The 22,186-nt window shown below is 36.5% G+C and overlaps 1 protein-coding gene and 2 pseudogenes across 2 annotated transcripts in view; 2 read left to right on the top strand and 1 right to left on the bottom strand.

The window, feature by feature from the left end:
• The window catches only part of BAZ1A (bromodomain adjacent to zinc finger domain 1A), a 99,498-nt gene that overhangs the window by 56,113 nt on the left and 21,199 nt on the right, over positions 1 to 22,186 (top strand). The window contains exons 8-18 of one of the 2 annotated variants that reach the window (XM_003791975.3): positions 1,700 to 1,799; positions 2,744 to 2,910; positions 4,597 to 4,692; positions 5,551 to 5,689; positions 6,680 to 6,826; positions 11,378 to 11,473; positions 11,602 to 11,826; positions 13,207 to 13,372; positions 13,634 to 13,747; positions 17,101 to 17,225; positions 18,476 to 19,072. In XM_003791975.3, coding sequence (XP_003792023.1) covers positions 1,700 to 1,799; positions 2,744 to 2,910; positions 4,597 to 4,692; positions 5,551 to 5,689; positions 6,680 to 6,826; positions 11,378 to 11,473; positions 11,602 to 11,826; positions 13,207 to 13,372; positions 13,634 to 13,747; positions 17,101 to 17,225; positions 18,476 to 19,072 — 1,972 coding nt within the window. The remainder of the gene's footprint in view (positions 1 to 1,699; positions 1,800 to 2,743; positions 2,911 to 4,596; positions 4,693 to 5,550; positions 5,690 to 6,679; positions 6,827 to 11,377; positions 11,474 to 11,601; positions 11,827 to 13,206; positions 13,373 to 13,633; positions 13,748 to 17,100; positions 17,226 to 18,475; positions 19,073 to 22,186) is intronic. The other variant, XM_003791976.2, reaches the window with a different exon arrangement.
• LOC111726046 lies at positions 2,906 to 2,985 on the bottom strand (annotated as a pseudogene).
• On the top strand, positions 3,111 to 3,255 carry LOC111726061 (annotated as a pseudogene).

The following is a 22,186-nucleotide window of genomic DNA, read 5'->3' on the forward strand; positions in this document are numbered from 1 at the left end:
AAAAAAAAAAAAAAGAAAAGATAGGCTCTGAGAGATGAATTCAGTTTTCTCAAAGTTACATAACAAAAGTTAGGATTTGAACCTGAGTTCAAAAGTAGCCTCATGTTCTTTTTACCTTGCTTTAGTGATGGAGTTTGGTGTTGATAGTGTTATCTATTGACCTTCTAGCCATTTTAGTTTTCAATATGGGATAACTAAAGTTTATAATGATTAATTACTACTTCTATTTTCCAACTCCAATTCAATTGTAACTATCACTTTTGGTTGTTTAGAATTTCCATTTCAGAATTTATCCAAATTCTGAGAATCATAAGATGTTTACTTAGAACCTTGAACTTCCAATTATTATAAGCAGTCTCACATTTTAATTATGTAATAACTGACTTTCCTGTTAAACTGTAAGCTTTGTGAAAGTAGGGACCACGTCGGTCTTGTATATCACCACTGTTAGTACTATACCTGGCACATGCATTTATAAGATAAAAGATAAGAATACTAGACAAATTAGGTTAGAGACATTATTCTCACAAGAAATAAAGTAAAAATAAAATTTCGACATCAGGGTAGCACCTATGGCTCGGTAGGTAGAGTACCAGCCCCATATACCAAGGGTGGTGGGTTTGAACTCAGCCCCAGCCAAACTACAACAAAAAAATATCCAGTGTTGTGGTGGGCGCCTATGGTCTCAGCTACTCAGGAGGCTGAGGCAAGAGAATCACCTAAGCCTAAGAGCTGGAGGTTATGAGTTGTGACACCATAGCACTCTACTGAGGGCAACAAAGTGAGACTCTGTCTCTAAAAATAAAATAAAATAAAAATTTTGACATTGTTTAATTTTGGCCACAAGAATATTTCTGATACATCTTTTCTCCAGATTTTTTAATTTTTAAATTTTCTAGAGACAGGCTCCTTCTTCCTGAGTAGTTAGGACTATAGGCCTGTGCCCCTGCCCCCAACTAAATTTTTGATTTTTTGTAGAGGCAGGGTCTCACTATGTTGTCCAGGCTAGTGTCAAAAAGTGATCCTCCTGGCTCGGCACCCACAGCATAGGGGTTATGGTGCCTTCCACATACACTGAGGCTGGCAGGTTCAAACCTGGCCAGGGCCAGCTAAACAATGACAGCTACAACAAAAACAACAAAATATAGCTAGGCGCTGTGGCAGGTGCCTAAGGTCCCAGCTACTTGAGAGGCTGAGGCAAGAGAATTGCTTAGGCCCAGGAGTTTGAGGTTGCTGTGAGCTGTGACATCACAGCACTCTACTGAGGGTGATCTGTCTCAAAAAAAAAAAAAAAAATGTGATCCTTGTATCTTGGCCTCCCAAAGTGCTGGTTTATAGGTATGAGCCACTGTGCCTGGCCCTCTTTTACATTTGCTAGTTTATAAGGTAACCTAGAACATTTTGTTCTTCTAGTGCATATTTGTAAGGCTCTCTCCATATGTGTATATTGCCAATTATTTATCCTGGAATATTCTTGTACTAATTTGTAGAACATAACTCATGTTCTGTTTATTACTATGATTAGTGCTATTAAAAGTTAATATATCCTTTATAATAAAAATTTATTTTAGTATAAAGAAGGTATAATTGGTGGAGACTTTTAAATATTTTGTGTTTTATTTTTACTGTGATCATCAAGCAAGCCATCAGTTTGTATAATTTGTGCTTTACAACTTTAGTTTTTTGGTTTGTTTTGTAGGAGGACAGCATTTCTAATAAACAGACTGTTGTAGGTTATAGGAACAAAAGTATTAAAGAAAGAGACAAACTTTTGAAACAAGAAGAAATGAAATCACTAGGTGAGTTAACATTTGTAAAAACTGATTATGAAGAAAAAAGACTGTTCTTTGCTGAGTTGGGGATATTTCTAAAATAACATTTATCAGGCTTGGCGTCCGTAGCACAGTAGTTATGGCGCCAGCCACATACACCGAAGGTGGCGGATTCGAACCAGGCCCGGGCCAGCTAAACAATGACAACTGTAACAAAAAATAGCTGGGTGTTGTGGCAGGTGCCTGTAGTCCCAGCTACTCAGGAGACTGAAGCAAGAGAATTGCTTGAGCCCTAGAGTTTGAGGTTGTGAGATATGATGCCACAGCACTCTACCAAGGGCAACATAGTGAGACTCTGTCTCAAAATAAATAAATAAATAAATAAAATAGCATTTCTTGTTTATTTTTTTGAAGTGTAAGTATTTTTCACTCAGATACCTTTTTTTCTTAATAAGATCCATTCATCCCTTAAAATGATATTTCAAGGTATAACACATTCCCCATAAAATTGCTTAATACTAGATTAAATAGAAGTTGGAGTTTCCAGGGCTTGCAACCTAGGGCCATTTTGTTTGATTCACATAGCCTTTTAAAACATTGCTTTCCCACCTTAAGTATGCACATGAATAACTTGGGGATCTTGTTAAAATGAAGAGGCTTAAATTAGTAGGTCTGGTGGAGGAGTGATTCTGCATTTTAACAAAGTGATAATTATACTGCTGTCTTCAGATCACACTATGAGTGTCAGGGCTTGCTTACTAAAGCAGGGATGTTTGGCCTAGCGCTATAGTCTGTCTGAAGCTCAGCCAATGTGCTTTTCTCATTTTAATCACATACTGGTTCCCTCCAGGAATTTTGTTTCTACTAGTCTCATTTAACCTTAAATTATTTCAGGGGTCTGTTGTTGTATCAAAATATGCCAAGTGTTATTTTCTGTCTGTATACAGTTCTAAGTTTGATTTTCTCCACAGCTTTTGAAAAGGCTAAATTAAAAAGAGAAAAAGCCGATGCCCTAGAAGCAAAGAAAAAAGAAAAGGAAGATAAAGAGAAAAAGCGGGAGGAATTAAAGAAAATTATTGAAGAAGAGAGACTAAAGAAAAAAGAAGAGAAAGAGAGGCTTAAAGTAGAAAGAGAAAAGGTATTCATTTGAGTATATTAGCTATGTCCTGTACATATACTATACTTGATCTAAGCCAAAAGGCCAAGAAACGATGCTCTCTACATATAGTAATATTACTTTAAATATTTACATTCATGGTAACTTTTCAAATGCTTTCTTTCATTGTCATTTATGAATGCATAGAACATTAATACTGCTTTAGCTTTGGAAAATTTAATAACCCCTGGCAATGGGCAAAGAGGCACCTCATGGGTGGTGTTACTCTTATATCAGTCAGGGGCAGAGTAGACGGACAGCCCTTTGTTCATCCTAGCTTGATGCCTGGGTTGGTGGCCAGAGCTGTTTCATGCCTAGGGCACAGAAAATAAAGAAAAAAAAAAAAGAAAATTTAATAAATGATTTAAGTTTCAACATATATCTACATGCTTTTATACCTCACTTAAACCCCCTTTTAAAATACTTTAAATGATTATCTTCATTATTTAGATGATATAGGTAAAACTTTAAAAGACAAATACATAGTTTGAAAAATGTTATAGATTCTGTGACTAACTAGAAAAATGTTACAGATTCTATGACTATTAGTGTTCTCATCTTTCTTGAAAAATAAGGTGTCTGTAATGATAAGAGTTTTCTACAAATCTTTGATTATAGACTTCCATGGTAGATATTTTTAGAGAATTCTATAGCTGGTTTCCTCCAAAGTCAGTCTTTCTGAGGTTTTTCTGGGATGATCACAGGTAGCCTTAGAGAATCATGTTATATACACTGTGCTTATTTTTGTATAGTTTCTTGAATTTTTTCAAATAATCCACTGAGGTGATGTTGGACATCTAAGAAATGTTTACACCAGAGAGTGTAGAGAACAGAAAAATCATCTGTCATCTAATGGTAACATTTAGAGATAGAATTAACACTTTGATTAATTTATTTCCAGTGCTTATTCTAGACCTTAAAAAAGATATTATCCACCATTTATAATTTTATATACTTTTTTCATCTAACATCGTCATAAGTATTCTGTCATGCTATTAAATAATCTTAAGTGAAATTTTTAGTGACTGCATAATAATTCATTAAATAGCTATAGCTAAATACTTTACAATGTTTTTGTTTGTTTGTTTGTTTGTTTTGTTGTTGCAGTTGTTTTTGGCTGGGGCCGGGTTTGAACCCACTACCTCCTACTGGGGGTAGGCGCCCTACTCCTTGAGCCATAGGAGCCGCCCATGCTTTACAATGTTTTGCTCTTAAATAATACTGCTGTGCTCAAATTTCTGTATAAAGTTCTTTTTTTAAGACTATGTCCCAGGATAAATTTGTAGAAGTAGAATAATAGGTCAAAGGGTAAGAACATTTTAAAAACTTATATCTGCATACATAGTTAAGTGTTTTCAAAACATGCTTATTTACACTCTTAAGAACAATGACTAAGAATGCTCATTTTACAATTGCAAAGACATGGATTCATGTGAATCTTGAAAATAACAAATGTATTACAAATATAAAGAGAGATTTTATTTTGGATATTCTAGTAATGTACTTGCTTTGATAGGATCTAATTGATTTGAAGTAGGAGAGACCTACTATAGGCAGAGTCAGATTAAATTAATACTTATTCAGGAGATTTTTAAGTCTTCTGTGTCAGAGATTTTTAAGTCTTCACACGTTATTTTGATAGGCATTATTAATCTTTTTTTTTTCCAGGAAAGAGAGAAATTACGTGAAGAAAAGCGAAAGTACATAGAATACTTAAAACAATGGAGTAAACCTAGAGAAGATATGGAATGTGATGATCTTAAGGTATGAACATGTTACATGATGTTTCTCACAGGCATGTTTCCTATGCCCTATGCAGCTTTGCTCATATTTATTTTACTTAATAGTGGCCTCTTTTCTTTATATCTAACTGAGAGGAAATAGCCAATTAAACAAAATTTTTATACTTAGAATTCCAAGGTGGCATTATTAGCATTTTATAGCAAGCTTTGATAATGTTTCCTATTCTGCAGAAACAATTGATCAGTTGTGTGATCCTTCATAATCCAATAACCACTGTAGCCAGGCATGCGTTCGACTTGATGGTTAGGAAAGGGTTATGTCTATTTCCAGAAATAACCAGAGTATCCAAACCGAACTAATTAATCCCAGCTTTTAAGGAACCATTCCTAAATCAGTAGAGGGTGGATTGTGTTCCAACGCATAAGGAAATACTGCGTTGAAGACAGTATTTCACAGCTAATTTGATTTCAGAACCTAGGTTAAGAGACCGTCTTACCTAATTCTTTGTATCTTCACATTAATCTGAAATTAGAAAAAAAAAAGAAACCCTCTTAACTAGGAAATGTTGTCAGAAGTACATTTTAGCCTAAAGTTGTGTTCTTAGTTTGAGGAAAGAAAATATCCCTTTTTCACTGTCCTTTCCAAGAAACTGTGGTTTAATAAAGTTGGAATAAGTTCAAGTCATCTATAATTTTACAAGTTCCAAAGATGATTGTGATCAACATCCAGGTTTAAGAACTACTAGTCTACCTGTAATAATTCTTAATAACTAGTTAAAGGGTATGTCATACCAAAAAAAAAAAAAAGAGTATGTCATACCTACCTATAAAATGTTCTGTACTTGGTTCAAATAGTTATATAAATTGTTTAATCTTTCAGGAACTTCCAGAACCAACTCCAGTGAAAACTAGACTACCTCCTGAAATCTTTGGTGATGCTCTGATGGTTTTGGAGTTCCTTAATGCATTTGGGGAACTTTTTGACCTTCAGGATGAATTTCCTGAGGGAGTAACCCTAGGTAAGTGCTCTAGTTGTCTATTGCTGTGGTAGAGTTCATCTTTTAGCCGCTTAACAAAATAAGTTGTCTCTCAAAGTTCTGTAGGGCCAGGGAACTTGGGTGTCCCATTCTCTCTTGGGGTACTATGTGGTTACATTCAGACAGTGCTAGGACTGGAGTCGTCTGAAGTCTTGACTGGCTGGGTATTCAGAATGGCTTTTTCATGCACGTGTATGGTACCTAGGTCTTCTTTATGTGGCCTCCCATTACATCAGAGAATCTGATGTAGTAGCTGAAGGCTCTAAGAAGCAGGAAGCAGAAACTGCTAGCCCTCTAAAGACTAGGCCTAGAAATGGCACAGCCTTGCTTTTTATATTTATTATAATTTTAATAAGAGTATATTCTTCAGGGGGGCTTTCAAATTCCTCAGTTTCTCTTTATAAACTAGGTAGGGCATGAATCAGTGTGCCTTACAGATCAAAAAGGTCTAACGATGCTGGTTTGGGTAAGAAGTTTAAGGAAGATGAATTAGATAAACATTTATTGATGATTTGGATACAATATTAAGATTAATAATATCTAATACTGATAATGACCTCTTCTATGCATTGTTTACTGATCAATAATATTTCACATAACTTTCAAGAACAGTGCGTCAATAGGAAATCTTTGTGTTGTTATTCAACTTACAGTAAAATGATAATTATGTAGATATGCCCTAATTTGTGCCTCAGATTTAAATTTAGATGATTTATGATTTATTATGTTGATCTCTTAAGGCTATTTTGGCTTTCTTGAATGAGGTGGCTTTGGCTTATGATTTCATTTTAATCATTATACATTATTTTCTAATTTGGCTTGGGTAATAATATTTGGCTCTACTTTTATAAATGGACACTTAAGAAAATAGTTGCACATACTATTGTTGATTAAATGTTATTCCAGTGGAGTTGTTTTTTTTTTCAGTACCTGAACAGAACTTTAAATTCATTTTAAACATTTTATTCACAGAAGTTTTAGAGGAAGCTCTTGTAGGAAATGACAGTGAAGGCCCACTATGTGAATTGCTTTTTTTCTTCCTGACTGCAATATTCCAGGCGATAGCTGAAGAAGAAGAGGAAGTAGCCAAAGAGCAAATAACTGATGCTGACACCAAAGGTCAGAGTTCAACATTATTACTGATTGAACAATAGTGGCTTTGTAGTGAAATTTATTTTTGAAGGTTATTTTAAAATTAAATTGGCCTTCACTTGTAAAAATATAGTTGTTCAGGTTACCTGATAATGAATTATATACTAGTAACAAATTATCAGTTATTTTATAAAAACTTTGTTTAAATATAACCTATTTCTGATGACTTTAAAGATATTTACCCCAGTCTGTCTTGCTTTTATTCTTGTAGCTTTTTCCTATGATTTAAGAGCATTAAAGATTTTATTTACCAGTATCTGTAATCTCAAGAGATGCTGCTGAATAAGTGCTGATGTTTTTTGCTCCCACAAAGGAAATACTTTAATTGTTATTAATACTTGAAATTGAAAATAATACTGCTAATTTCATTTCAGATTTGACAGTTTTCAGATCAGAATTAAGTAAGATTTTATGTTTTTTTTATTTTGCTAATTAGTTTATATTGGAAATTTTGTTCCTTAAATTTTGTACTTTTAAATATCTGGAATTAGTATGTGGTACATGTTAATATAGGAATAATTTTTGAGGCAAATGCTTTTTTATTTTTAAAATAGTATCTTCACGGCTGGGTGCAGTGGCTCATGCCTGTAATCCTAGCACTCTGGGAGGCCAAGACAGGTGGATTGCTTGAGCTCAAGAGTTCGAGATCAGCCCGAGCAAGAGTGAGACCTCGTCTCTACTAAAAATAGAAAAACTGAGGCAAGAGGATCACTTGATCCCAAGAGTTGAGGTTGCGGTGAGCTATGATGCCACAGCACTCTATCCAGGGCGGCAGCTTGAGACTCTGTATCAAAAAAATAAAAATTAAAAAAAAATAGTATCTTCACTATTTTGTTAAGATTTACCTCAATCAAGGAAATGTTAAGCATTTATCCTAAGGGATTGATTGGCCTTCCTGATTTATACTATGAACTTTGGCACATATGAGATTTGGGGGCCAGAAGCTTAATTAAACAATATTTGAGTGTATTACATAAGAATTCACAATAATGGGCAGCACCTATGGCTCAGTGAGTAGGGCACCAGCTCCATATACCGAGGGTAGTAGGTTTGAACCTGGCCCAGGCCAAACTGCAACAAAAAAATAGCTGGGCATTGTGGTGGGCACCTGTAGTCCTAGCTCCTTGGAAGGCTGAGGCAAGAGAATCGCCTAAGCCCAAGAGTTGGAGGTTGCTGTGAGCTGTGACGTCATGGCACTCTACTGAGGGCAATAAAGTGAAACTCTGTCATGGCACTCTACTGAGGGCGATAAAGTGAAACTCTGTCTCTAAAAAAAAAAAATTCGCAATAATAACTATTAGGAGGTGTCTCATTAACAGGATGTTGGTGTATAAAGATGAGATATTCCTCCATTCAAATAATTTTGTTGGGCTTGATAAATTCAAGCTTATCATAACTGGTCTCTGACAGAACAGGATATTGATGAATATGTATCTGATGTCAGTTGCCTTTTGATTTTATGGCCTGAGTTCAAGTAAAATACATTCTCTAAGAAGTGCTAATGGCCATAGTTTCCTTAGTAAGGCCTATTAATTACTGTAAGTTCCTTATTAGTCAATTAAATGAGAATATTCCTTTAGCCATTATGTCATATTTACTAATGACCAGTAACATTAGGGTTATTTATCAAGTCCTGGTCTTAATATAAGACACAAAGCTGTTTTCAGGATTTGAAGCGGATAAATTTTGTAGTTTGGGAAGTCATGATGGGAAAAAGAAGTGTGGTAAAGAGGATATTGTGTTGGAAAATCAGCTAGCTTAAAGGAAAAAAAATAAAAGCAATTGTTGGTGTTTGCATTTTCATTGTATTTCCTATTCATGATTTGTTTGATCTGTGATTTTTACAACTATTCCTGTATAAGACTGTCTATAAATATAAGATGTATCTCTCTGAATAAGTATTGGCCACTAAAAAAGTTTTAATGCTCATTTGAAAATACATACTTAAATGCTTAAAAAGACTTGGCATTTTCACCCTTGTCTTACGTCCCTATTCTTACTGGCCAGATCTTACATGGTTTTTTTCATTTTTAGTAAGGACCTCAGACTATTTCCCCAGGTATAACTTTATTTCTCTTCACATGTGTTTTCTCATCTCAGTAGCAAATGAAACTGCCATGGTCTTCCCAAAAGCAGTTAAACAGTCAGCTGGATTGAATACTCTTTTACTTCTGCTTTAGCTGAACTTATCAGTGTTTCCCACTATTTCTAACAAAGAAAAGAATGAATTCATTCTAGTGATGAGAAAACTGAGGTTCAGTGAGGTTGTTTACTGATGATCACATAGCTACTAGTAAGTGATGTGACAGACTATGCATCGTTTCTTTTAATCTTCACACCACCTTGGGAGGCAGATACAATTATTTTCTGCATTTTAAGTATAAAGAAACAGAGTTTTAGCTTAAAGAAACATGGGTAGTAAGGAAATAATGGAATGTAAACTTAAGCAGTCTGATCAGAGCCTCATAACAACTGTACTATATTGTCTCATAACATGGTAAAGAGGCTGAGAGCACGCCTGTAATCTCAGCACTCTGGGAGGCTGAGGTGGGTGGATTACTTGAGCTCAGGAGTTTGAGAACAGCCTGAGCAAAAGCGAGACCTTGTCTCTAAAAATAGTCTGGTGTTGGGGTGGCACCTATGGCTCAAAGGAGTAGGGCACCGGCCCCATATGCTGGAGGTGGCGAGTTCAAACCCAGCCCCGGCTAAAAAAAAAAAAAAAAAAAAAAAAAATAGTCTGGTGTTGTAGCAGGCGCCTACAGTCCCAGCTACTCAGGAGGCTGAGGCAAGAGGATTGCTTGAGCCCAAGCTATGACACCACAGCACTCTACCCAGGGTGTCTCAAAAATAAATAAATAAATAAATATACACACATACACATATATACACATAACTATGTATGTATAGGTAAGGAATATGTATTTTAACATGTTACGTTACTTAACACAATTAAAAGTAAACTCTGCTTTCATTGGTTTTTCATTTCCTAAGTTGTCTATAGGCTTTGTCCTAGGAAATTAGAATTTCATATGGGTAGCATAGGTTGAATGTGGTGATTGCTGTTAAAGAAGAAAGTACACTTTGCAACTGTGTATCTAGGACTGTTGTTAATTTGAGAGCACTTGTTAATCATAAGTTTGTTTTGCTGTATACAAAAAATGAAAATTGAGAAAGTCTAATATTTTCCTGGCAAAGAAGAATATAATGGCTGTTATTTGGGCTAGATTAGACCTTGTAGGAATGACTTTGTTATATATACAAGGTTAGTCAGGTAGCTTCTGTGTGATCCTGTTCATGCTTTAAGTGTTATGAAATAGTCAATGATTATAATTAAACATGACCCCAGAGCTGCCTTTTTCTTTTAATAAGGAAATTCTCTAAGGTTAATTTTGTTAGTCTATGAACTTTAGTAGGGGAGTCATACAGTAGAAGGCTAAGGAACCACAGAATCAAATTAGCCTAGTGATTTTCAAACTCTGATCCAAAGTACCCTAGAAGTTGTTTAGAGATTCCTTGGTGCCACTGCTGGAAAGTTGGAAAAATGAAAGGGCAAAATTCTCATCTCCTTACCCCAACTTTAATGAGCATCTTTTATCTCTTTTATATTGGGTTTTCAAAAACTATTTTGTTTGAAGAATTTGAAAACTGATGCTGATCTATACTCACCTCTTTAAAAAAGTAACGCCTAGATTAAGTGACTTGTCTGAAGGGCATTTAGCAGGGCTAAGACTGGAATATATACATTATCTGACTCTTGATCTGAAGCCATGTGTACTGTGCTGTGATACGACAGAAGGGTTTTTTGGTAAGCTTATGGTTTTTCATAGTTGACACTTTATTTATCAATCTATGTATTATTATTGGGAATAACTGTATATACTGATGCATAAAATACAAATGCATTTGCTGTTCAGTCCTATTTATAAGATGAACTCTGTTTTAAAAGCTAAATCAAATTGTTTAGAAAATACAGGAAAGTCTTCTATTGTTTTTTGGATTGGGGGATAAAAATAGGAAATTTTGATGAAGAAGATAAATCAGTAGGTAAATGACAGCAGTGCATTGTTTCACTTTTTTAGCTCATTTTCTGTGGTGACTATAACATTCTTTGTTATGATTTTAATCTTAAAATAATTACAATAGGTTGAGTATCTTAAAATAAATTCCAATTTTCAAGGTTGACTTTTCTAAGGTTATATTGAGTATGATAGGATGTGTTTTTAATTCTAAAGTGAAAATTACCTTTTTTTTTTTTTTGGAATTTGTATGTGCATCTTGTTGGTAATTTGGAAATTGTTTTCTGTAATGTAAGGAAATGGCAGTGTTAGCACGGTTTAGGATTTATAGTTGGAAGTGGAGAATAGGCAGAATTTAAGTAATGCTTGTACCGAGTGTTGGTTCTTTTGAGGTTCTTGAATGCTAAGTTGTTTGCTGTTTCTTTCATTATTTTAAAAGGGCATTATTCCCAAATATTCAAGCTTTCATTTGCACTAGAATAAAGTATTTATTTCCTTAAAGATTTAACAGAGGCTTTGGATGAAGATGCAGACTCCACAAAATCTGCACTGTCTGCAGTTGCATCTTTGGCAGCTGCATGGCCACAGTTACACCAGGGTATGTGTGGGTTTTATTTTTTTGTTGTTGTTTGGATCTTTATTTTTAATTTTATAAAGGTACATTTTACATTGCTGAGTATTAGTTGTTTATATTCTAAATGACGATTTCATTTTTAACAACTATAGGCTGCAGTTTGAAAAGCTTGGATCTCGATAGCTGTACCCTGTCTGAAATCCTCAGACTGCACATTTTAGCTTCAGGTGCTGATGTAACATCAGCAAATGCAAAGTACAGATATCAGAAAAGAGGAGGATTTGATGCTACAGATGATGCCTGCATGGAGCTTCGTTTGAGTAATCCCAGTCTGGTGAAGAAATTGTCAAGCACTTCAGTGTATGATTTGACACCAGGTAAACTTTGCAAGTTGGAATTTGTATAACCTTCTCACTTTGTATTTCCCACTTCCTATCTTCTTGTGCATCAAATGATAAATCTCTATAAAGAGAGAAAAAAGCAATCTTTTCCCCCCTTTAGAGACAAGATATTACTGTGTTGGCCACACTGGTCTCAAACTCCTGGGCTCATGTACTCCTCCTACCTCAGTCTTCCAAAGTACTAGGATTGCAAGTGCGAGACACCACACCCAGCCAAAATGCAGTCTTAAAAAGAAATTGTCGGAATGCAAATAGTGATCTAAATTGAAACTACTGTATTATTCATATTAACTTTAGTTATTTGTGATTTTCTTTATTTAGATTCTCTACTATTTTAAAAATTTGTGGTTAGTCTACTACATCTACTAAGTTTAGAAGGACAAGTAAGAGTTAGCTAGCAAACTAGCTATCTTTTATTCATTAGCACAGCAGTTCTCAACCTGTGGGTTGAGGCATTGAACCACTGCATTAGTGTATTAGAAGTTTAAACTTACAGCTGCTAAATTATGCCAGTTGCTTAAATAAGTGTTTGAGGTATGAGAAAAAATCATATAAGGTTAAGATGAACTTATTTTTCACTTCATTTTTAAAATAAGAAAATTTTAATGTACACATACGGAATTTACTTCTTCTTTTCTTTCTTTCTTTTTTTTTTTTTTTGAGACAGAGTCTCACTATGTTGCCCTGGGTAGAGTGCTGTGGCATCACAGCTCACAGCAACCTCAAACTCTTGGGCTTAAGCAAGAGTTGCCTAGCTTCAGCCTCCCAAGTAGCTGGGACTACAGGCGCCTGCCACAACACCTGGCTATTTTTTGGTTGTAGTTGTCGTTGTGGTTTGGCAGGCCCAGGCTGGTTTCGAACTCCCATGTGCTGAACTACAGGTGCCGAGCCTGGAATTTACTTCTCAATATACTTTGGAAAACATGTAATAAAAGTACAATATCTTAAGTCATGACATTGGTATAGTCTTTATAACTTGGTGGTGTTTTGTGTGTTCCTTTCAAAATAGCAATTTGCCCATTGACATTTTTTTAATGGTTGTAATTTAGTCTTGATTTGAACTTCATTACTCAATCTAAAAATTAAAATTTGGAAAATAATTCTTTTGTGATTAGACAATTTCTCATGTTCACATAACTAGTACACACAGACATTAGTGTCTGAAATGCCTCATATATCATATAGCTGTTAGATCGGATTCAGAGTTGTTCTTTTCTGAAGACATGTTGTTGGCATGTTTGACCATGAGACATTGATCCCCATTTTTATTTTCACATTGAGCCTCAAATTTAAAATTTTTAAACACAATTTTTTTTAACATTAATGATGCAGAAGTTATTTACCAATTTTTGACAGGAGAAAAAATGAAGATACTTCATGCTCTCTGTGGGAAGTTGCTGACCCTGGTTTCTACTAGAGATTTCATTGAAGATTATGTTGACATATTAAGACAAGCAAAGCAGGAATTCCGGGAGTTAAAGGCAGAACAACATCGAAAAGAGAGGGAAGAAGCAGCTGCGAGGTAAGCTGTAAATACAGTCAGTCGTGCAAATGATGGCTGTTTATTTCTTCGGATTTACAATCATATTTACATTGCACCATAATGTGATACTGGCTCACTCTGATGCTTAATGGCATTACTAAGAAATTATGAATGGATTACTTTATTCTTTTGTAGTAATGTTTGGAACATTTTCCATAAGTTGATAATTAAAGGCAAGGTGCTAAAAGTGAAAAAGTATCTTTGTATCAGATAAACTATAATACTTATTTTAACTTTTAGAATTCGTAAAAGGAAGGAAGAAAAACTTAAGGAACAAGAACAAAAAATGAAAGAGAAACAAGAAAAACTGAAGGAAGATGAGCAAAGAAGTTCAACAGCAGATGTATCTGTTGGGTATGGTTTGAATCACACTGCTCATCTGGCTCTATTTATTCATCTTACCATACATAAAGAATAAAAATTATCTCGAGTTTGTTGGTTATAAATAAAGAAGAATAAAAATAAGATACTTTAAACTCTAAACTGCTGTCAGATTTTTAGAAAAGTAGTTTTTTGTATAGGTATATAATAATTGTGTTAAGCAAGCCTGTGATATTACAAATAGGCAGTCCCCTGGCTCGGGGCCTGTGGCTCAAGCGGCTAAGGTGCCAGCCACATACACCTAAAGTGGCGGGTTCGAATCCCCAGCCCGGGCCCACCAAACAATGATGGCTGCAACCAAAAAGTGGCCGGGCGTTGTGGTGGGCGCCTGTAGTCCCAGCTACTTGGAAGACTGAGGCAGGAGACTTACTTGAGCCCAGGAGTTGGAGCTTGCTGTGAGCCATGATGCCATGGCACTCTACCCAAGGGAATAGCTTGAGGCTCCGTCAAAAAAAAAAAAAAAATAGGCAGTCCCCCAGTATGTGCATGATATATTTTTTTTGGTTTTTTTTTTGGTTTTTTGCAGCTTTTGGCTGATCCTGGGTTAGAACCCACTACCTCCAGCATATGGGACCGGCACCCTACTCCTTAAACCACAGGCACTGCCTGATGTTATGTTTTTAAAGAATTTGTTTTAGGCTAGTTCTAGGGAATCTGGAGCTCATTTTCTCATGGAATTTTTTTTTTTTTTTTTTTTTTTTTTGCAGTTTTTGGCCAGGGCTGGGTTTGAACCTGCCACCTCCAGCATTTGGAGCTGGCGCCCTACTCCTTTGAGCCACAGGTGCTGCCCTCTCATAGAGTTTTTTAATAAATGATAATTTACTAGAAAACTTTTAATAAGCTGTTTTGGGTTTTTTTGAAACCGGGTCTACTCTGTTACCCCAGACTACAGTGCCTTGGCATTAACCTAGCTCACAGCAACCTCAGCTAACTCACAGCAACCTCAAGCTCCTGGGTTCAAGTGATCCTTCACCATAGCCTCCTGAGTAGCTGTGACTGTAGGCACCTGCCACCATGCCCAGCTTATTTTTTTCTTGTTATGGTAGAGACAATATCTCACACTCTAGCTCAAGCTTGTCTTAAACTTCTGACCCCAAGTGATCCTCCTGCCTTGGCCTCCCAGAGTGCCAGGATTACAGTCTTGAGCCTCCGCACCTGGCCTACACACCTGCCTGTTTTTAACCAATCATGTAATATTTTTTGCATGACTACTAGTTTATCTTCCCTTTCAACTACCACCGTTACAGCTATACAGTGTGTTTTGTCAAGTTCTTCTGAGCCTATAGAGGAACAGGGATGTGATCAGAAGCTTTGATAGATGATACAGAGAGGGGATATCATCACCTTAAGTGATTTAAAGACTGCCTAAGTACTTCATGACATTTCAAGCCGGGTGCTTGTGCCTGTATTCTTTAGGAAGCTGACAGGGGTGGATCACTAGAGCCCAGGAGTTGGAGACCAGCCTGGCAACTTAGCAAGACCCTCATTCTACAAAAAATGGAAAAATTATCAAGGCACAGTGGGACATGGGTATAGTTGTAGCTATTTAGGAGGCTGAGGCAAAAAGATGACTAGAATACTGGAGATTGATGTTGCAGTGAGCTGTGATGGTGCCACTACACTTAGCCTGAGCAACACAATAAAAGCCCACATCATTAAAAAAAGAAAAAAGAAAAGTGTTTTGTGGAATATAAAAATATTTGGGGCAGGATTGGCTATGAAAGCAAATATGAATTTTTTCATATTGTGAATGGCAAACTATATTCAGATCTGACAAAAATAATTTTTTACACAAAATCTACAAAGGAAGGGTCTGAAAAAACTCTTCTAAAATTAGCGTATTGACTTTTTATTATACTTTTATGTAAAAATACCTGGTAAGTCTTTTTTTTTTTTGACATGGGTCTCAACTGTTTCGCTAGTCAGGCTAGTCTCAAGTTCCTGGGCTGAAGCCATCCTCCCATCTTATCCTTCCAAATAACTGGGATTAGAGGCGTGGGCCACCATGCCCAGCAATATCTATTATATCTTAAAATGATAAGTCACAAACTTTTTAGCAGCTATATTTTATATGGCCAGCAACAAACACTGTGAGAAAATGCATTTGGATACTTAAGAAAATGAATAGATAGGACACCTAAAGCACTAAGAACCAAAGAAAAAATAAATGAACTTCATCAAAAATAAAAACTTTTGTGCTTCGAAGGACACTATGAAGAAAGAAGAATGGGAGAAAATAGTTGCAAATCATATGTCTGATAAGGAACTGCTTAACTGCCTACTTCACTATCTCTGAAATTTGTCTCTTTCTCTCCTCCACTATTTGTCTATGTCTCTCCACCTTATTCTTTCCTTTCTTGTTTTTCTTTCTTTCTTTCTTTCTTTTTTTTTGCGACAAGAGTCTCATTTTATCGCCCTCAGTAGAGATTCATCATCATAGCTCACAGCAACCTCAAACTCTTGGGCTAAAGCGATTCTCTTGTCTTAGCCTCCCAGGTAGCTGGGACTATAGGCATCTGCCACAAAGCCTGGCTATTTTTTAGAGATGGGGGGTCTCACTGTAGCTCAGGATGGTATTGAACTTGTGAGCTCCGGTGATCTGCCCCCCTCATCCTTCCAAAGTGCTGGGATTATAGGGATGAACTACCACGCCCAGCCTTCTCCATCTTATTCTAAACCATTGTTACCTTCTAGCCAGCCTACCCGGACTATTATGGTGGCTTCTTTTCTGATCTCTTCTCATCTACTTTCTCTCCACATGGTGGCCAAAGCACTTTCTAATGTGTATTATCATTTCCTTCCAAACTTTTCAGATTTTTTCCCATTGCTTTTAGATAATGCCCTTACAAGGCTTGGCATGATCTAACCCCATCTTTTTCTCCTCTGTCTTGGATTGCTACTTTGCCATTTACTCTTTTCTCAGAATTATAAACTCCTCCCTTTCCTTTTGGCTTCATGTCTTTGCATATGTTACTCCTCTGCGGTTCGTGCAGATTTTGTCTCTTCTGCAGCCTACTGCTCTACCATCTCCCTGTTCTTACGGTTTGTCACTTCTTCAAGCCAGTCTCTCTTGATCCCTGAGATTAGATTTGGTTCTCCCTGAAATGCTTTCACAGTGCCTTGGACTTCTCCTGTTTAACACTTACCACGTAATTTTATAGTACTTTATGTAATTAATCTGTTTTCTCTTTAAGACGCAAACTCTGTCATGTTATTCACTACTTCATAAGCATATGATGTCTGATTTTTTGTAGGCAAGTCATAGATATTTTGTGAATGGAATTATATATTCATTAGTAATTTTAATCTTTATGTTTATACTAAAGGGATGAAGAAAGGGAAGATTTTGACACTAGCACTGAGAGCAAAGAAGTAGAGCAAAAGGAACTAGATCAAGATATGGTCACTGAAGATGAAGATGACTTAGGATCACAAAGGAGAAGCAGAAGGGGTAACCGCACTGAAATTTCTTAAGACCATGCTCATTTGTATGTTTTTAATTGATAAGACACCTTATTTAGCTGTTTTAAAATATCCATTAAATTACTTTGATTTGTTTGTTTTTAAATGCCTACCTTATAGCTGTGATGTATTATAAAAAAGTTGTTATTCTTATCAGTATATTTATAATTGGGTTGTTATTTATATCCCTTATACTTCACAGAAGAAAGATAATATTTCAATCTCTTTAATAATAAGTTGGTTTCTCATAACTTCAACTTTTGTCTATTCAACAAGTTTTATTGAATTTCCATATTCACTACTTGATAGAAGACCAAATAGAAATTTTTGTTCTACAGTGTACACATTCACCATGCAGTGGATGCCTCCCATGTGCTAGAGATAAAAAAATCAAAACACTCATAATTGGTATCATATTGCTGAGAATGAAAATCTCTATTGCCTCAAAGTAATTTCATAAATTGCTAGATCAAAGGGAACAGTTTTTTTAAATGTTATTGATACAAGCTATTTCTAAGGATCTTTAACCATCCCCATTTAATGACTATTGAAGGAAGTCATTAAATTATTCTGTACCTATAATTTGGATGAAATCGCTTTTTTCTATATATATAGATTTTTATTTTATTATTTTTTTTTTTTTTGCAGTTTTTGGCCAGGGTTGGGTTTGAACCCACCACCTCCGGCATGTGGGGCCAGCACCCTACTCCTTTGAGCCACAGGCACTGCCCTCTATATTGTTTTTTAAATGCTTACTCACTAACATAGTGCATTAGGCTGCTTGGGCTGCCATAAAGGAATACCACAGACTGGGATGGCTTTAATAACAGAAATTTGTTATAACACAGTTCTGGAGGCTAGAAGTCTAAGCTGTCAGGTGTCTGCTGAGGCCTCTCCTTGGCTTGCAGGCAGTTCCATCTTGCTGTGTCCTCACATGGCTTTTTCTCTGAGTACAGCAAAGAATTAAGAGTTCTGATGTCTCTTATTCTTGTAAGGACCACAATCCTCTTGGATTAGGGACCCACCCTAATGATTTCAATTAACCTTCATTATCTCCTTGAAGGCCCTATCTCCAAATATAGTTACATTGCAGGTTAAGGTTTCAACATAATGAATTTGGGATGGGGGAGATAAAATTTAGTCCATGGCACATAATAATTTGAGGTAGCTTTGTATCTCATACTTTTCCAATGGACATTTAAAATATAATGATGGTGCAAAGTATTATTTTAACCATAGGGAAAAGGGGACAAAATGGATTTAAAGAATTCACAAGACAAGAAGAGATCAACTGTGTAACCGGCGAGCCCCTTACTGCTGATGAGGAAGAAATATTAAAACAAGAATACCAACGAAAAGAGAGAGAGCTCTCAGAAAAAATCCAAAGTGCCATAGCATGTACCAATATATTTCCTCTGGGTCGCGACCGCATGTATAGGCGATACTGGATTTTCCCTTCTATTCCTGGATTGTTTATTGAAGAAGATTATTCTGGCCTCACTGAAGACATGCTGTTGCCTAGACCTTCATTATTTCAGAGTAATGTACAGTCTCAAGATCCTCAGGTATCCACTAAAACTGGAGAGTCTTTGAAGTCTGAATCTACCTCCAACTTTGACCAAGGTCCATGTGATTGTTCTGTGCAGCTGCCAAAACCAGTGCATAAGCCAAATCGGTGGTGCTTTTATAGTTCTTGTGAACAGCTAGACCGACTTATCGAAGCTCTTAATTCTAGAGGATATAGAGAAAGTGCCTTAAAAGAAACTTTGTTACAAGAGAAAAGCAGAATATGTGCACAGCTAGCCCGTTTTTCTGAAGAGAAATTTCATTTTTCAGGTAAATTTTTAATAAAAATAATTTCCTTTGTTTTTTTCTCTCCATAATCTCTGGTCATTAAAAATTAAGCATTTTTCAAGGCTTAATCTTAATTTGCAAATTAGAGTTTGGGAATGTGTTTCTTTATAGAAACAAGCTTCTAAATGCCATTGAGTTCTGTTTAAATTATGAGGCACCCATCTGCAATGTGAAATAGAGGTCCTTCCTCTTGTTCTTTGGTCAATAGACTTTGAATGCCTGAGGCTTTCCCATCAGTTTTAGAGATAATACAGCAAGTGAGGGCTGGACGTGGTGGCTCACACCTATAATCCTAGTACTTTGGGAGGGCAAGATGGTTAGATTGCCTGAGCTCACAGGTTTGAGAGCAGCCTGACCCAGAGTGAGACCCCGTCTCTAAAAATAGCTGAGTGCCTGTAGTCCCAGCTACTCTGGAGGCTGAGGCAAGAGAATCGCTTGAGCCCAGGAGTTTGAGGTTGCTGTGAGCTATGATGTGATAGTACTGTACAGAGGGTGAGAAAGTGAGACTCTGTCACATCACACAAAAAAATACAGCAAGTGAGATTACTACTCATGAATGGTTTTAGCTGAGAGTCCAGGGACAAGGTCCATTAATGATCACTTCTTTGGAAATTGGCCACAAGGCTAGATCAGGCAGCAACATTTCCTGTTTGAAGGCTGGTCTATTGATAACAAGTAAGAAAAGGCAGTAAGAAATTTCTAGATGCATGTTTTTGTATTATGAAATGAGATTATCTGGGTAAAGAATGGTTTTAAGTTTAGGGGCATGTTACCATGACTGCTTTAGTTCTTCTCAGGATTAAAAGCTATAAACCACTATTCTTTCTTTAAAAAAAAACAACTTTAAAATTCCATACAATTCACTCATATGAAGTATACAATTCATTGGTTTTTGGTATGATGTGTGCAATCATCATCCATGATCAATTTTAGAACATTTTCATTGCCTCCAAAACAAACTTTATATTCTTTACCTACTACTCCCTGACCCTCCCCACCCTCCACGTCCCATCCTAGTTAACCACAAATCTAGTTTCCAACTGTAAATTTTCCTATTATAAATATTTCATTTGAGTAGAATCATAGTGTCTTTCACTTAGAATAATATTTTCAAGCTTCATCCATGTTTTATCATATACAAACACTTTTTCTTTTTTTTGAGACAGATTCTCACTATGTCACCCTGGGTAGAATGATATGGCGTCACAGCTCACAGCAACCTCCAAACTCTTGGGCTTAAGCGATTCTCTTGCCTCAGCCTCACAAATAGCTGGGACTACAGGCACCTACCACAATGCCTGTCTGGTTTTTGGTTGCAGTGGCCAGCACTGTAACCACTGTGCTATTGGCTATGAGCCAATACATCATTTTTTTAATGACCAAGTAATAGTCCATGGTGTGTATATACCACATTTTGTTTATTTGATTGTCTGTTTATATGTAGATATATGTATATATATATTTTTTGAGACAGAGTCTCACTATGTTGGCTTTGGTAGAATGCTGTGGCATCACAGCTCACAACAACCTCAAACTCTTAGGCTTAAGCGATTCTCTTGCCTCAGCCTCCCAAGTAGCTGGGACTATAGGTACCCACCACAATGCCTAACTATGTCTGTTTATTTTAGAGACAGGGTCTTGCTCTGTTACTCAGGGTGGAGTGCAATGGCACAGTTAACAGCTTACTATAACCTCCAACTTGTGGGCTAAAGTGATCTTCCTGCCTCAGCCTCCCAAGTAGCTGGGGTTACAGGTGCATACCACCATACTCAGCTCATTTTTTACTTTTTTAGAGATGGAGGTCTTGCTGTATTGCTAAGGTTGGTCATGAACTTCTGGCCTTGAGTGATTCTCCTACCTCAGCCTCCCAAAGGACTGGATTACAGGAGTGAGCCACCACACTCTGCCTATATCACATTTTATTTACCCATTCATTAGTTGAGGGACATTTAGTTTGTTTCCACCTGTTGGTGATTTTAAATAATGCTACTATAATACATTCACACCCATGATTTTGTGTCAACTATAGGTTTTCATTTTCCATGAATATAAATACTTAGGAGCAGAATTATGGTCATTAGGAGCAGTCATATGGTAACTCTTGTTTAATTCAGGGTGTATCACTTGCCCCTAAATTCACCATACATAGGGAAATGGGAAATTGTAACTAAATGTACCTTTATTTACAAAATAGTCACTATAACATTTTACAAAAAGGTGGCCAACACATAGAGAATGTTTTGTAAATATTTTTGTAAAATGTTATATGACTATTTTGTAAATAAAGGTACATTTAGCTGCAATTTCCCAGTTTTCCTGTGTATGGTGACTTTAGGGGAAACTTCTGAGACACCTGTAGTTTTGTTTTGTTTTTTTTTTTTTTTTTTAGAGACAGAGTTTCACTTTATTGCCCCTGGGTAGAGTGTCATGGCATCATAGCTCACAGCAACCTCCAACTTCTGGGTTTTGGTGATTCTCTTGCCTTAGCCTCCCAAGTAGTTGGGACTACAGGCACCCGCCACAACGCCCAGCTATTTTTTTTGTTGCAGTTTGGCCGGGGCTGGGGTTGAACTCACTACCCTCGTATATGGGGCCGGCACCCTACTCACTGAGCCACAGGCGCTGCCCTTTTTGCAGTTTTTGACCAGGACTGGGTTTGAACTCTCCACCTCCCATATGTGGGGCTGGCACCCCAAGACACCTTTAGTTTTAAGGAACTGCTTGACTGTTTCTGAAATGGGCTGCACTTTTCCTACCAACAATGTATGATTGTTCCAATTTGATGACTAATGATGTTGAGCATCTTTTCATTTACTCATTGGCTAGTTGTATACCTTCCTTTAAGAAATATCTATTCATGGGTGGAGGGAGGGTGATTGGTGGGATCACACCTATGGTTCATCCTATAAGGGTACATGTGAATCTCTCTAAATGTAGAATATAAACGTCTTAACACAATAACTAAGAAAAAGACATGAAGGCTATGTTAACCAGTTGCATGAAAGTATTTCAAATTGGCTTGGCGCCTGTGGCTCAAGTTGCTAAGGCGCCAGCCACATACACCTAAAGTGGCGGGTTTGAATCCAGCCTGGGCCC

The sequence above is a fragment of the Otolemur garnettii genome, unplaced genomic scaffold, assembly GCF_000181295.1.
Source record: "Otolemur garnettii isolate 467f Iridium unplaced genomic scaffold, OtoGar3 scaffold00052, whole genome shotgun sequence".
NCBI classification, from domain to species: Eukaryota; Metazoa; Chordata; class Mammalia; order Primates; family Galagidae; genus Otolemur; species Otolemur garnettii.